This window comes from Mytilus californianus, unplaced genomic scaffold, assembly GCF_021869535.1.
Source record: "Mytilus californianus isolate M0D057914Y unplaced genomic scaffold, xbMytCali1.0.p SCAF_5, whole genome shotgun sequence".
Taxonomy (NCBI): domain Eukaryota; kingdom Metazoa; phylum Mollusca; class Bivalvia; order Mytilida; family Mytilidae; genus Mytilus; species Mytilus californianus.
In genome coordinates this window covers 6,759,614-6,776,388 of record NW_026262701.1, presented here as the reverse complement: position 1 = coordinate 6,776,388, position 16,775 = coordinate 6,759,614, and the positions used below count along the sequence as shown (strand labels likewise).

The following is a 16,775-nucleotide window of genomic DNA, read 5'->3' as shown; positions in this document are numbered from 1 at the left end:
TCACTAGCCTTATTTTCTTGAAAATTCCCCAAAACACAAATTGTCCTATCAAATCAATATATTTTTCTGCTCTTGATTTTAAAAGGATTTTTTCTGTATTTTTAAATACACTTAAAGGCATTTAATTTTTTGATACTTTAATCTTAAAATTTAAAGCTTTAGATGTTTTTGTTGTATATTTAATAATACCTGGTACAATATTTTTTAACCAAAAAAGTATTTTTGCAACATGCCCAGAATGGATGCTCAGAAAAAGACACCCAATCTACTTAAAAATGTAAAGACGTTTATTTAAAGAAAAGATTAATTTCACCAAAAAAAAATTGGACTACAGCAACAAACTTTAAAAGTTTTTAAAACAAACATTTTTTCACTGCTTGGCAAATCATTTAGATAAATTTTAACAACCAAATCAAATTGCTTATTTTCAGCACATAAATATGTATTAACACTTACCTCTTTGTGAGCAATGTCATCCTGAATCCCACCCTCTGTGCCATGTTCACTTTGTTGATTGGTAGGATGTTCAATCTCAGACTCAGATGTGACCCGTTCATCAATTTCTAATTTGACAGGAAAAACTAGCTTTTCAAATTCAGTGTGATCTGTGGCAATCTGAAGACTATTTTCTGAACTTGTACTTTCACTATGTCCAATACTAGTACTCTGATCCATGATGATCTGAAGACTATTTTCTGAACTTTCACTTTGTTGACGTTGATATGTAACTATCTGATGTTTATTTTCTGAATTGCTGTCACTTTGCTGACCACTGCTTCCACTATATTCAGTATCCATGACAACTTCCTGTTTACTTGGATGACTTAATTGTCTCATCACACAATAATCCCCACCTGAAGTTTTCTGTTGTAGGTTGTCTTGTATTTTCCCAAATTGTTCATTAGGTGAATGTAGAAAGTGAACATCCTTGCCTTGTACCTTGAACTCATGGAAGTTGCTGACATCTTCCTGTTGGTATGTCTTATATAGTTCCTGCATGTCTCTGATATCACAATATTTTTGTCTGTTTCTATGTGCTTTTCTCTTAGGAATGTGTAAAAGATTGTCACTTTTTTTACTATTAGGAATGGTAATAGACTGTAGACCATCTTTCATTTTAGAATGGTGAATAATATTCTTCAAGTAACTTTTCTCATCGTGAGATTGTTGCATTCTGTCATCAGGATAATTGGAATGACTATGTATTGAGGATGCCATGCTCTCAGTATGCTTTTTCACTTGTTTAGGTGCTAACAGAAATCCATTGTTACTGTTGGACTTTTTATTTGGATTTGATAAATCAATAGGCAGCTCTTGATTGCTGTTATAATATTCTTCAATTACCTTGATATCTTTTTGATTTGGATCCTCCATATGTTGTTCAACAGTTTTAAATGACTTAATGTTGTCCTTCGCCCTTGCATTTAGTTTACCTAAAAGTGTGCTGTGTTTTTCAGTGGAACTAGTTTGTTGCATGCTGTCCTTGCTGTCATTCAGTTGTTTTTTGGGACTACACTGTAGTTGGCGGTTCCTTAAGTCACTTTCTGCCTTACTGGTTTGACTTAACTGTTGATTGACCTTTGTATCACTATTTTCCTCGCTTACAAAACACTGATGTTGGTTATCCTTACTATCAGATGGTTGCTCTAAAGTATGGCACTGTACTTTGTTGTTCTTGGCATTACATGGATGGTTACTGGTATGACACTGTTGTTGGTTGTTCTTGGCATCAAATGGATGCTTAGTGTTATGGCACTGTTGTTGGTTATCCTTAGTATCAGATGGTTGCTCTAGGGTATGGCACTGTGCTTTGTTGTTCTTGGCATCACATGGTTGCTTAGTGCTATGGCACTGTTGTCGGTTGTTCTTGGCATCACATGGTTGCTCATTGGTATAGCACTGTTGTTGGTTGTTCTTGGCATCAAATGGTTGCTCATTGGTATGGCACTGTGTTTTTTTGTTTTTCGTATCACATGGTTGCTCACTGTTATGACATTGTGGTTTGTTGTTCTCAGTATCACACGGTTGTTCACTGGTATGGCATTGAGGTTTGTTGTTTTTCGTATCACATGGTTGCTCACTGTTATGACATTGTGGATTGTTGTTCTTCGTATCACATGGTGGCTCACTGGTATGGCACTGTGGTTTGTTGTTCTCAGTACCACATGGTGGCTCACTGGTATGGCACTGTGGTTTGTTGTTCTCAGTACCACATGGTTGTTCACTGGTATGGCACTTTGATTTGTTGTTCTCAGTATCACATGGTTGTTCACTGGTATGGAACTGTTGTTGGCTGTCATTGGTGTCATCATGTTGCACACTAATTAGACCATCTTGTTGGATGTTTTTGGTGTCATCATGTTGTTCATCTAATTGCTGTTGGGTGTTCCTGTTATCTCTATCATGGTCATCAGTTGTTATTATCATCAGTTTTTCATTGTCCTTTTCAATTGTTTCCTTCAGGATATCACTGTCTTGGAAACCTGTTAGCATTATTTTCTGTCCATCTTGTACAGTGTTCTTTGGTTGTTTAATGTCACTGATTCTACATGATGGTTGTTCAATGTCAATGTTATCAGTTGGATGCTGTTGGATGTTACTGTTGTTATTTGGCTGTTGTTGGATTTTTTTGTTGTTACTTGGCTGTTGCTTGGCATTGCTGCTATCATTTGGCTGTTGTTGGGCAATTATTTCATCTCTAGGTTGTTGTGAGGTGCAATTTTTATCATTTGATTGTTGCTTAGTGTTATTTTTGTCATTTGGTTGTTGTTGATTGTTACTGTTGTTCCCTGGTTGTTGTTGGGTGTCATTTAGGTCACTTGATTGTTGTATGGTGTTACTGGTGTAACTTGATTGTTCCAGAATGTCACTGTTGCCAATTGGTTGTTGTTTGGCATTACTGTTTTCAATTGGTTGTTGTTTGGTACAACTGTTGTCATTATGTTGTGGTTGGATGTTAGTGTTGTCAAGTAGTTGTTGTTGAATGCTGTTAGTATTGACCAATTGTTCCTGAAAGTCAATGGCATTAGTTGGTTCCTGTTGGTTGTTACTCAATTGTAAATGGTTATCAATGCTGATTATTGGTTTTAGTTGAAGGTCTTCGCCATCATTTTGTTGTTGTTGGAGGGTTTGACTTTGAAATGATTGTTGTTGAATATTACCTACTTGTTTATTGGCCTGTTGGACATCATTACTGTTACCTGCCTGTTCAACATCAGTGCTGTTGCCTGCCTGTTGGACATCATTACTGTTACCTGCCTGTTGGACATCAGTGCTGTTACCAACCTGTTGGACATCAGTGCTGTTACCTGCCTGTTGGATAGCAGTGCTGTTTCCTGCCTGTTGGACATCAGTGCTGTGACCTGTCTGTTGGGCATCAATACCAATTATTGCCTGATGGACATCAGAGCTGTTATTTGCCTGTTGGACATCAGTGCTGTTATTTTCCTGTTTGACATCAGTGCTGTTATGTGCCTGTTGGACACCAGTGCTGTTACCTGCCTGTTGGACATCAGTGCTGTTACCTGCCTGTTGGATGTCAGTGCTGATACCTGCCTGTTGGATGTCAGTACCATTACCTGCCTGTTGGACATCAGTGCTGTAATTTGCCTGTTGGAAATCAGTGCTGTTATTTGCCTGTTGGACATCAGTGCTGTTATTTTCCTGTTTAACATCAGTGCTGTTATGTGCCTGTTGGACATCACTGCTGTTACCTGCCAGTTGGACATCAGTGCTGTTACCTGCTTGTTGGATTTCAGTGCTGTTACCTGTCTGTTGGAAATCAGTGCTGTTTCCTGTCTGTTGGACATCAGTGCTATTATCTGCCTGTTGGAGGTCAGTGCCATTATCTGCCCGTTGGACATCAGTGATAATATCTGCCTGTTGGACATCAGTGCTGCTACCTGCCTGTTGGACATCAATTCCAGTTATTGCCTGTTGGACATCAGTGCTGTTATTTGCCTGTTGGACATCAGTGCTGTTATCTGCCTGTTGGACTGCAGTGCTGGTACCTGCCTGTAGGATGTCATTGATGTTACCTGCCTGTAGCACATTAATGCTGTTACTTGCCTGTTGGACATCAGTGCTGTTTCCTGTCAGTTGGTAATCAGTGCTGTTTCCTGTCTGTTGGATGTTAGTACTATTACCTGCCTGCTGGACATCAGTACTGTTACTTGACTGTTGGACATCAGTACTTTTACCTGCCTGTTGGACATCAGTACTTTTACCTGCCAGTTGGACATCAATTCGAGTTATTGCATGTTGGACTTTAGTGCTGTTACCTGCCTGTTGGACATTAGTGCTGTTACCTGCCTGTTGGATGTCAGCGCTGCTATCTGCCTGTTGGACGCCAGGCTTACTGTAAATGATTTCCTTAGAATTATTTCTTTCTTGTTTAGAATTTGTACTGATCAACTGTTCATCATTTATTAATTCTGACAAAATCTGGTCCTGGTTTTGGTCACAATGTACAGGTTTGACCTCCTGACCTTCATTCCTAGTATTGCATTTTGTTTTGTTTTCATCTTCACCAATGCTTCTATTTTCTTTACATGTTGGGCTTTTTAATTGGATTTCCTCATCAGTTTCCAATGGCAGCCAATTCTGATCTGATGTGTTTTTCCAATGCGTTGTCTGAAATACAATAATTCTTTAAACACAATTACATGTAAGTATAATATGTTGTTATATAAGAATATGTTACAATTAAATAGTAACCACTAATAATGCATTGCATTTAATATGAGTGAAATCAAACCATCAAATAACAAAATAAATTATGTACTGCAAGTTTTCTATATCATTATTCCATTTCAAGGCTATGAATTTATTCCTTTTAATTTGGTCATATTGAATGTGTATGTATATGCATGATGAAATTAACTGTTGAATAATATATGTCTGTAGTTAGGACATGCCAAATTAATTTTCAATTTTTGGTCAGGATTTAAAATAATTTCCTCATATCCTGCAGGCATGAAGCTAATTTGTTTTAGGTACTTTTAATGTAAGGCATAGACATCCATATGATTCCATAGTATGTGGATATATCCTATAGATACAAATAACAAATATTCTCTTAGACTGCAATGTATATGTCACCAAACTTCAGTCTTATGCAACAAGTATTTATCAGGTATACTTTTTTGCTATATGTTTCATATAATAACATTTGTCAATAGACACAGAATAGTTTATTTGGTTATAATTTTGTCTTCAGTTGTTTTAGTCTTCTCATGATGTGTATATGATTAATTTTTTACAACTTAATTTGGATGAAATATATAGCAAATAATCTGTAAAACTAAAGAGGTGATCTAGTGATCACAGATATCACAGATACCATGCCTGCAACAACTGAGAAAACATGATTTTGTTTAGTGTTTCAAAAAAAGTAATACCGGTAAGCAGTTTCATTGAAAATCAGTGTAAAGTTGAATATACAGCTACATAAACAAGAGTGCACACGCTCAAATGTCTCGCCTTCTTTACTAACCATTGATTTTATGTTGATAGTCCTAAATATAAAGCTTTACTACAAGTAACACATAAACTTAACATGATCCAAGAAAATGAGGTCAAGGTCAGATAAACCAAACGAGAAATACATGTACACCTTACAATCATTCAATAAACCAAACATAGTTGACCTATTGCTTAGTTTCTAAGAAACAGTCTTAACCAAGAAAACTCAACATTGACCAATGAACCATGAAAATGAGGTCAAGGTCAGATGAACCTTGCCAGACAGACATGTACACCTTACAATCAATTTATGCATTAAATATAGTTGACCTATTGCTTATAGTATCTAAGAAACAAACTTAACCATGAAAACTTAACATTGACCAATGAACCATGAAAATGAGGTCAAGGACTGATACTTGCCAGACAGACATATACACCTTACAATCCTTCCATACAACAAATATAGTTGATCTATTGCTTATAGTTGAAGAAAAACAGACCAAAACACAAAAACTTAACACTGAGAAATGAATCGTGAAAATGAGATCAAGGTAAAAAAAAACCTACGAGACAGACATGTACATCATAAAATATTTCTATAAACCAAATATAGTTGACCTATTGCATATAGTATTAGAAAAAAAGACCAAATCTCAAAAACTTAACTTTGACCACTGAACCATGAAAATGAGGTCAAGGTCAGATGACACCTACCAGTTGGACATGTACACCTTACAATCATTCCATATACCAAATATAGTAGACCTACTGCTTATAGTATCTGATATATGGACTTGACCACAAAAACTTATTCTTGTTCACCGATCCTTGAAATGAGGTCGAGGTCAAATGAAAATTGTCTGACGGGCACAAGGACCTTGCAAGGTACGCACATACTAAATATAGTTATCCTATTACTCATAATAAGAATGAAATTAACATTACAAAAAAAAGTTTTTCAAGTAGTCACTGAACCACGAAAATGAGGTCAAGGACAATGGACATATGACAGACGGAAACTTCGTAACATAAGGCATCTATATACAAAGTATGAAGCATCCAGGTCTTCTAGCTTCTAAAATATAAAGCTTTTAAGAAGTTAGCTAATCCACCGCCGCCGCTGCCGCCGCCCCCGCCGGATCACTATCCCTATGTCAAGCTTTCTGTGACAAAAGTCGCAGGCTCGACAAAAACTAGAATTTTTCTTTAGGGTTAATAATTTTATGGCTCAATTGTTGACATTTAAGTGGAATACATATAAAATGAACCTTTTTTCATAAAATTTTCATTTTACAAGAGTCTATTACTTCTTTTCCTGTCTGTGGCACTGCAATGTTAATTGAAAATTCCATTTTTGGGTTAAAATAAATAAAATTTTGTTTGAATAGTAAAATTTCTCCAATACTATCCATGCCGACAGGGATTTTTGTGCTTAGGTGTTACAAGTAATAAATATTCTTACCAAAAACACCAACTTGAGTAATCATTTTGTTTTTTCGAGGTTTTTATTGCAAATTATGTTATACGCATGGGGATGTGAAGTAAAACCATGATATAGTAGGCATGTATGTGCACATGTGTAATCAATAAAGAGAAAGAAATATTCAACCTTGTGTATATAAAGCTGTATTGCAACAAGTTCTTCTTTTTGAAAAAGTTTTTGGGAAGTTTTTCAATTTGACTAAAACAAAAGGCCCACTTGGATAGATTTCCCTGGAAAAATGGGGCAGGGGTAAAAAGTTGTATTTGGTTTAATCATTGTGAAGGAAAATGAAAAAAAATAAATTAATAAGAATTCTCCCATAGCTTCACAATATCCAAATAATTAGAAAACATCTTTTAAAAGATGCAAATTTGAGATTTACAGATCATTTGGTAGACGACTTATATTCCAAATTTTGCCTGATTTCAGAAAAGAGTACTCCTATTATAATGGGATTACATTTAACAATACAGGAAAGTGGAAGGATATCATATTTACAAGAAGTGGTACAGACTAGTAAAAACAGCAAGTAGAAACTAACTCAGGGGCAGCAAACCAACAACGGCTGACGGATTCTTCTGAAAATTTCAGGGCAGATAAATCTAAATCTGATGAACATTTTTGCCACCTGTCAGATTTGCTCTAAATGCTTTAGTTTCAGAGATATAAACCAAAAACTGCATTTTACCCCTATGTTCTATTTTTAACCATGTCGGCCATGATGGTTGGAAAGCGGGGTCATTAGACAAATTTTTTAAACTAGATACCCTAATAATGATTATGGCCAAGTATGGTTAAATTTGTCTCAGTAAATTCAGAGAAGAAGATTTTTGTAAAAGATTACAAAAATTTAAGAAAAATTGTTAAAAATTGACTATAAAGGGGAATAACTCCTAAAGGGGTGAACTGACAATTTCGGTCATGCTGACTTATTAGTAGATCTTTCTTTGCTGAACATTATTGCTGTTTACAGTTTATCTCTATCTATAATTAAAGAACCTTAGTGAGCGCGCTCACATACCCCACGTCCCCACATTGTCACTAGAGAAATAAAATAACTGCAAGAAAAAAAAATTGTATAAGAAAAACAAATTGAATCATAATTTCCTGTCGATATGCACATCTACCTAGTATGTCCTTATTATCTACAAAGTTTCATGAAATTCTATTGTGTGGTTTCAGAGGAGTTGCGATGACAAACTGTTGCAGAGGTATATTGAAGCAAATAAGTTCAAAGGGGCGTAACTCCTAGAAAAAAAATTTTCAATTTTTGTGGTCGTATAAAAATTGAATCGTAATTTCCTGTGGATATGCACATCTACGTAGTATGTCCTTATCATCTGAAAAGGTTTCATGAAATTCTGTTGTGTGGTTTGAGAGGAGTTGCGATGACAAAAGGTTGCAGTAGTATATTGGGCAAATAAGTTCAAAGGGGCGTAAATCCTGGAATAATAAACTGCTTCGCTGAGCGCAGCTAGATACGCCCGCAGAGGTCCAACCCTGAACAGTTGGGGCAAAAATGTACACAATATTCAAGCTTGATTCAGGTCTGAATTTGGATTGTAATTAAATATATGACATATTATAGGTTTCTGAATAAATGTAGTCAAAGATCTTGAAATTGGTTATATGAATTGAATTTATATTCAATTAAAGATTTCTTGCTGTTGTGCAATACTTAGTAAATCTGTTGTCAGACTATAAACAAATAAAGTTCAATTAATTCTCAATGTCATATTAGAAATTTATGAAATTAAAAAGGGAGCTTACATCAATAGATATAAACAGTTCACCAAAGTTTCATGAGAATTGGTGACAGCATTTTTGAGTTATTGTCCGAAAACTGGAAAATCACCCCTTTTTTATTGAATAAAACCCCATAACTCAAAAATGTAAAATGTAAAATGTATAAAATTCTAAAGGGAGCTTCCATCAATACATACAAACAATTCACCAAAGTTTCATAAGAATTGCTGAAAGCATTTTTGAGTTTTTGTCCGAAAACTGGAAAATCCCCCCTTTTCTTATGAAAAAAACCCTTAACTCAGAAAACGTAAAATCTAAAATTTATAAAAATCTAAAGGGAGCTCATGTCAATAGATATAAACAATTCACCATAATTTCTTGCAAGTTGGTGAAAGCATTCTTGACTTATTGTCCGAAAACTGGAAAATCCCCCTTTTTTTAATGAATAAAACCCCATAACTCGGAAACCTAGAATCTAAATTTTATAAAAAACGAAAGGGAGCTCACGTCAATAGATATAAACAATTCACCAAAGTTTTATGCAAATTGGTTAAAGCATTTTTGAGTTAATGTCGGACATGTTGACGACGGACGGACAGACGGACAGAGGTATACCATAATACGTCCCGTAAACGGGCGTATAAAAATTGAATCGTAATTTCCTGTCGATATGCACATCTACGTAGTATGTCCTTATTATCTACAAAGTTTCATGAAATTTTGTTGTGTGGTTTCAGAAGAGTTGAGATGACAAACTGTTGCAGTAGTACATTAAAGTAAATAAGTTCAAAGGGGCGTAACTCCTAGAAAAAAAAATTGAATCATAATTTCCGAATAAAGGGGCGTAAAAGATTACAAAAATTTAAGAAAAATTGTTAAAAATTGACTATAAAGGGGAATAACTCCTAAAGGGGTGAACTGACAATTTTGGTCATGCTGACTTATTAGTAGATCTTACTTTGCTGAACATTATTGCTGTTTACAGTTTATCTCTATCTATAATTAAAGAACCTTAGTGAGCGCGCTCACATACCTCACGGACAGATGGACAGACGGACAACGGTATACCATAATACGTCCCGTAAACGGGCGTATAAAAATTGAATCATAATTTCCTTTCATATGCACATCTACATAGTATGTCCTTATTATCTAAAAAGGTTTCGTGAAATTCTGTTGTGTGGTTTGAGAGGAGTTGCGATGACAAAAGGTTGCAGTAGTATATTGGGCAAATAAGTTCAAAGGGGCGTAACTCCTGGAAAAAAAAATTGAATCGTAATTTCCTGTCGATATGCACATCTACGTAGTATGTCCTTATTATCTGAAAAGGTTTCATGAAATTCTGTTGTGTGGTTTGAGAGGAGTTGCGATGACAAACTGTTGCAGTAGAATATTGGGCAAATAAGTTCAAAGGGGCGTAACTCCTAGAAAAAAAATTGAATCGTAATTTCCTGTCGATTTGCACAACTACATAGTATGTCCTTATTATCTAAAAAGGTTTCGTGAAATTCTGTTGTGTGGTTTGAGAGGAGTTGGGATGACAAGAAACAGGACTGACGGACTGACAGACGGACAGACAGACGGACGGTCAGACGGACGGACGTGTCAAAAACATTATACCCTCTGCAACTCGTTGCGTTGGGTATAATAATATTCAAGATAATAACCAAAAACTGCAAAATTTCCTTAAAATTACCAATTCAGGGGCAGCAACCCAACAACGGGTTGTCAGATTTGTCTGATAATTTCAGGCCAGATAGATCTTGACCTGATAATCAGTTTAATCCTGTCAGATTTACTCTAAATGCTTTGATTTCAGAGATATAAGCCAAAATCTACATTTTACTCCTATGTTCTATTTTTAGCCATGGTGGCCATCTTGGTCGGTTGGCGGGGTCATTGGACAATTATTTTAAACTAGATACCCTAATGATGATTGTGGCCAAGTTTGGTTAAATTTGGCCCAGTGGTTTCAGAGGAGAAGATTTTTGTAAAAGCTAACGACGACGGACGACGACGAGGATGGACGACGGACGCCAAGTGATGAGAAAAGCTCACTTGGCCCTTTGGGCCAGGTGAGCTAAAAAGTAGTTTTTACTTCAGGGTTTCATATTCTTCATGGCATGAGGCACTTTTTTTCCCCATTAAATCACAATTTCACATTACTAAATACATGATATGTACATGATAAAAAAATTCTATGTAGCATTTTGTTTTAAAAAAATTTCAAAGATCAGCTGTTTTGCATGCAAGCCTATGGAACAGTCAATTACAATTACAAGGCTGTTACAAGCTAGTGATGGTGTCATCCTGATTTGCCCACATTTATTAAATTGCAGGTTTATAAAAACATAGGGTGTTTTGTTGTTTTAAATGTTTTTAATATTGTAATTTGTGACTTTGTGAATAAAATGTTTTGTGACTTTGTAAATTAAATGCTTTGTGACACTAATGGACTTTTAATATAAATAAGAAGATGTGGTATGTTACTTAAGTTTACTCCTGGTTTGCACACATTATATTATACCAATTAAATGATTATCAGATGCAGATCCAGGATTTTGAAAAAGGGGGCCGGTCAGCCCCCAAACTAGACAAAATTTGAAGTGGAATCGGTAAAAAGTCTGGATTTACCATAAATGAAGCTCCATAACGGCCCTCCCCACTAAATCCGCCCCTGAATAATGAATGATTATTCTATATTGTGTTCACAGATTAAACAGAAAATGTCATGGCTTCATATTATTCAATACTTACTTTGATGTTTTCTTAAATTTTTCAACCTTAAACTCAACTCTGAATGATTCATGGACCAAGAATTAATATACTGACTTAAATTATTTACAAGTATAATATTACTATAAGTATAATATCATTAAAATGAAAATCTACCAAACAATATTCTCAAATCAATGTTTATAGATTTGTTTTAGAGAAATGAGTATAATCAATGTTTTTATACATATTGTTTAAACATTAACATAAATTTTAGAATTTTTATTTTCAAAATATGTCACAGAAATGAGAAATTATTCATAATTTTTTTTTCAATGATCATTTGAAGTTCAACATGCTGAAACTGTATTCAAATTTGTTTGACAGATGTGACATTGCCCATTTATTGTTACTTGAAATCAATCAATAAAAAATCATTATACCTTGACAGATGACATACATATTGAGGATGTCACAGAACCAAGCTAAAGAATCTAAGGTCAACTTTAACTTAAGTCAGTAAAATAATGAATAATATATATTTGTCCCAATTATTGACCTATCACCTTCTGTATATGATGTTATGAACTAATATTTTATAGTACCAAAGATGTCAAAATAAACTTCACAACAATGAAACCAAATCCAGTAAAACCAAAAGAAGTTTGGTAATTTAACCTACTTATAAGAAAAGTTTGGTAATTAAACCTACTTTATAAGAAAAGTTTGGTAATTCAACCTACTTTATAAGAAAAGTTTTGTAATTCAACCTACTTTATAAGAAAAGTTTGTTAACTAACCTACTTTATAAGAAAAGTTTGGTAATTAAACCTACTTTATAAGAAAAGTTTGGTAATTCAACCTACTTTATAAGAAAAGTTTTGTAATTCAACCTACTTTATAAGAAAAGTTTGTTAACTTAACCTACTTTATAAGAAAAGTTTGGTAATTCAACCTACTTTTTTCTGAATGCTGACTTACTAATTATTTGTAGTGAAATTATTTAAAAACATTTTATATATATTTAAATGTAAGTTATCCTAACTATCAACTCAATACATCTTACGGCTATTTGTTTAACATTACTTGACAACACACAAGTTCCTGTAAATTTTGACCCCATACGCAAAATATATGCTGGGCAAAGCTACAGTGACTGTTGTAAGATATATTTATAATGAATAAAATAAATAATGATTTTCAATTAGTATTGCAAATCCCAGAAAGGCAATAAGGTCTACAAAAATGTGTTTTACTCTGGCCATCAAAATAAAACATTTTCAAAATGCAATAAATTCTTGATATACTTTGAACAAACCCAATTACTTCCAAAATAAACCTCATCTACATTTCAGTCAAAATTTACAAGCAATGCTATTTTCAGAATAATACACTATTCAGTCTAAGACCTGAAACATCTACATACAAACAAATACTGTCACTATGAAACATCTACTGTTACATCAAATAACATACAATTAAATATTCTCCATAAGTCTCAAGTAGTTTTAAGACAGCTTTTATAATATAGAATATTGTTTTTCAATTGTATGTTGCCTTGGTTACTAAACTAACTTGTACATACCTCAGTTGATGTGATAGTGTCATCATTGTCTCTGTTCATGTCAACAAGAAAACTCAAATATTGTCACCTTTAATAGTTCCTGAAATTAAAGCAAACAAATTTAGTTTTCAGTTTTAATTCCATGCAATTTTTTTTTTACTGAAAGATACCTCTATATTATTTACATTTGTTTTCCGTTCTGCTTCATTTTCCTTTAACTTATATGTTGATATTCTTTGAGACAATGGTTTTTCTATATCTATCAAGAAAACTTATTATCGCTATTTTACGAAAATTTCCTTTGATCTTACTGACTGATAATTTCCTTTCTCAGCGGAGTCGAGTGATATGAAAATTATCGCTAGAAACTAAGGGGGCACGTGCCGTACCGGCTCAAGCGAGAAAATCAATCTTGTTGAGATGATCAACGATAATGTATAAATATTCAACAAAATTAAACTGGATAATGAGGTCAAGTGCCCCCTCTCCAACAACATATATACATTGATTTTATAAACCAATCAAAGTTGACCTTTTACTTACTGTAGTAACCTACAAGAAAACAAAACATTTAACACTGCACAAGAAATGTACACCTTACAACAATTCTACTGATTTTAGAGATAATAACTGAGCAATAACACACTGAACCATGAAAATGGGGTCAAGGCCACTTGACATCTGTTTTGATTGGATAAAATCTGCCTTCAATTTTATGGTTGACAATCAAAGTCATTGGCAACATTATTGTGCAATCCCAGCTTGAGTCTCTGTCATATTTAAGTAGATTTATTTTGAATATTTTATGAGTATTGCACTAGAATAAGAACAACAGTACTGTATTTGAAGAGCTGGCACCATCAATTGGGATTATTATCTGTAGTGCCCCCCCCCCCCCCCCAAAAAAAAAAACATAATGTCTAAATATGAAATCTTTTGAAAATTGTATAAATCAATGAACACCGTATAGAATGTCTGTAAAATCAAACAAAAATGTTCTAATAAATTATCTTTAAATCCTCATTCCACTAATCAATAGATATTCCTAAAATATGTATATGTTTTTGCCAGCTTAAATTTCTGTATTAATGATATCAAATTATCGTAGGAAATAACGAAAATATTTACAAAGACGAGTTCTTTTGTGAAAAAAATAATTAAAAATATCATTGATTTCTTTAAATTTATACTGCAGCAATCCCTAAAGTGTTGTTGTTATAACAGTCTTTAACATTTTATACAACTTTGCATATCCAGGGTATTCACTTTACAGATTCTATCATATTAAAGATTTACCAAGCATTGGTTCTCTGTCATTTGTAAAAAAAACATAGTACATTGTATAAGCATATCACTTTTGTAATGCAGTTTAAGCCATATATCATAAGGTAGATAATTTTCTCATGAACACACTTATAATTATAGATGAACAATATCTACAAAACAATGGAGCTGATTCTATAATTAGTCTTTATCATTTAAAAGGAAGTATATTATACCCAGTAACATCAAATCGATTCTAAGAAAAAATCTATTAACTTGTTTAGAGAAATGATGAGGTCAATCCTAAGTATAATATTCCCTCATTTTACGTGTATTCCATACAAATGTCCAATTTGTTTAAAGAATTTTCATTCAATAGAATTTATGAAATAAATTTTTTTTTCAATTTTATTTAAGTTCAAATTCAATATGCCACTAGTGTATGCAGAAATTCAAAAATTTTGTGACTTCACTAATTTACTGTAACTTGACCTTAAAACAGTGTGATCCAGCAGTATGATAAAATTAGAAATTCTCTTTTTTTGGCATGATATCATAACCATGAAATAAACATTAATATAGAACCTTTAATTTCTACCAACGTAAATTTGACAAAGTGCTAAGGAAGTAAAATAAAAATAAAAGAATTGTTTCTCCGATTTAAAAATACAGTTTTCATTATAAAATTTTGTTTTGGAAAATGTATCATACTTTGAAAAAGTTATAAATGTGATACCTGTGTTAATTACTGATGTCATCAACCATTTTTGAGTATGTTTATTCTAAGGTTCAAGTCCCAAGAAATCAGTACATTTTGTATTACATCACTCTTATAAAATTTAAATGCCAGGATGTGCAGAATTGAGAATTGAACTGATTGGGAAAATATATGGATTGCTTATGAAGCATGATAGTATTGACAAAGTAGACATATGTAGACTAAAATAATAAAAAAAAGATTTTTAAATCAAATGTTTCAACATGTTCTGGTATATTTGGTAGCAAAGTCACCTTTCTGGATAACCTTTAGACTTTACGAAAATTATAAAATTATATTTTTATCTTAGGAACGTCATCATGCACCATCCATTCCTCAGTGTAATAGTATTCTAAATCTTATTGAAATAAATCTGCAATCATTTTAAAAATAAATTTCCAATGTTAATGAGGCTTAAGAGATCCATATTTTCATATGTGAATTTAACTATTATTTTAAAAAAATCAATTTTGAAAAATTATCCTCATTTCATTTTTCATTCCATCTTTATACAATTAACTCAGAACTGAGTTTTCACCATTGTAACAAAACTGCATTGTTTTCAATTTCTGTAGCTATATGCAAATTGTATAGCATGCTCTTTTTGTTGTATAGAGGTTTCCTATATAATCATGTGCTATAACATAATTTACTTCCTTATCAATTTTAGTATCAAAGAAATAAATTCCATAAATAACAAATAATAAATATTTCAAATAACAAATATGTTTTTTAGTTTGTGTGAATCAAAATCTATAAAAATATGTGACTATTTTTCTTGCTGATTATCATAGGGGGTCTCATTGGGGGGGTCTGATCCCGGAATCCCGCTTATTGTTTTGTCAGAATCCTGTATCCTGCTTCTTGTTGCCGTAATAGCAAATATAATTTACCGTGTCCCGTACGACCTCGTTTCCCGTTTTCACGCTAAATTATTTGACTTTCACGTGTCACGCTTAAAAAAAAATCGGCCAATCCTGTGTCACGCTTAAACCCCAATGAGACCCACATCATAGATTCCTGATCTTTATCTAAAAATCAGTTAAAGTTGTTAAGTGATTACAGTCCTTTAATCTTTCACATTTTTTATTTTGAGTACCATATGTGAGTCCTGTGTAGATGAAACATGTGTCGGTCATATTAAACTTATAAGCCTGGTACAGTGTATCTTTAATGACTTTTCAAGCTCATTAATTGGTTAAAATTTCTTACCAAATAATAACCATAACAAGAAGATGTGTCTATAGAACATGATGTCCCCACTATCTATAGAACATGATGTCCCCACTATCTATAGAACATGATGTCCCCACTCTATAGAACATGATGTCCCCACTATCTATAGAACATGATGTCCCCACTCTATAGAACATGATGTCCCCACTATCTATAGAACATGATGTCCCCACTATCTATAGAACATGATATCCCCACTATCTATAGAACATGATGTCCCCACTCTATAGAACATGATGTCCCCACTATCTATAGAACATGATGTCCCCACTCTATAGAACATGATGTCCTCGCTCTATAGAACATGATGTCCCCACTCTATAGAACATGATGTCCCCACTCTATAGAACATGATGTCCCCACTATCTATAGAACATGATGTCCCCACTCTATAGAACATGATGTCCCCACTATCTTTAGAACATGATGTCCCCACTCTATAGAACATGATGTCCTCGCTCTATAGAACATGATGTCCCCACTCTATAGAACATGATGTCCCCTCTCTATAGAACATGATGTCCCCGCTCTATAGAACATGATGT

General features: G+C 33.6%; 1 protein-coding gene and 1 long non-coding RNA gene across 16 annotated transcripts in view; both read right to left on the bottom strand.

Annotated features, from left to right (window-relative positions):
- Positions 1–16,775, bottom strand: part of LOC127701543 (uncharacterized) — a 70,604-nt gene that overhangs the window by 15,414 nt on the left and 38,415 nt on the right. Inside the window, exons 3-5 of one of the 15 annotated variants that reach the window (XM_052205446.1) lie at positions 12,996–13,074; positions 3,498–4,632; positions 457–3,308 (exon numbers count right to left, since the gene is read on the bottom strand). In XM_052205446.1, coding sequence (XP_052061406.1) covers positions 457–3,308; positions 3,498–4,632; positions 12,996–13,034 — 4,026 coding nt within the window. In that variant the 5' untranslated portion in view covers positions 13,035–13,074. Of the gene's footprint in view, positions 1–456; positions 4,633–12,995; positions 13,075–14,973; positions 15,072–16,775 lie in introns of those variants that run through there. The other 14 variants (XM_052205449.1, XM_052205444.1, XM_052205441.1 and 11 more) reach the window with 14 other exon arrangements.
- LOC127701593 (uncharacterized) overlaps positions 1–16,775 on the bottom strand; it is a 50,228-nt gene that overhangs the window by 15,910 nt on the left and 17,543 nt on the right. The window lies entirely within an intron of this gene.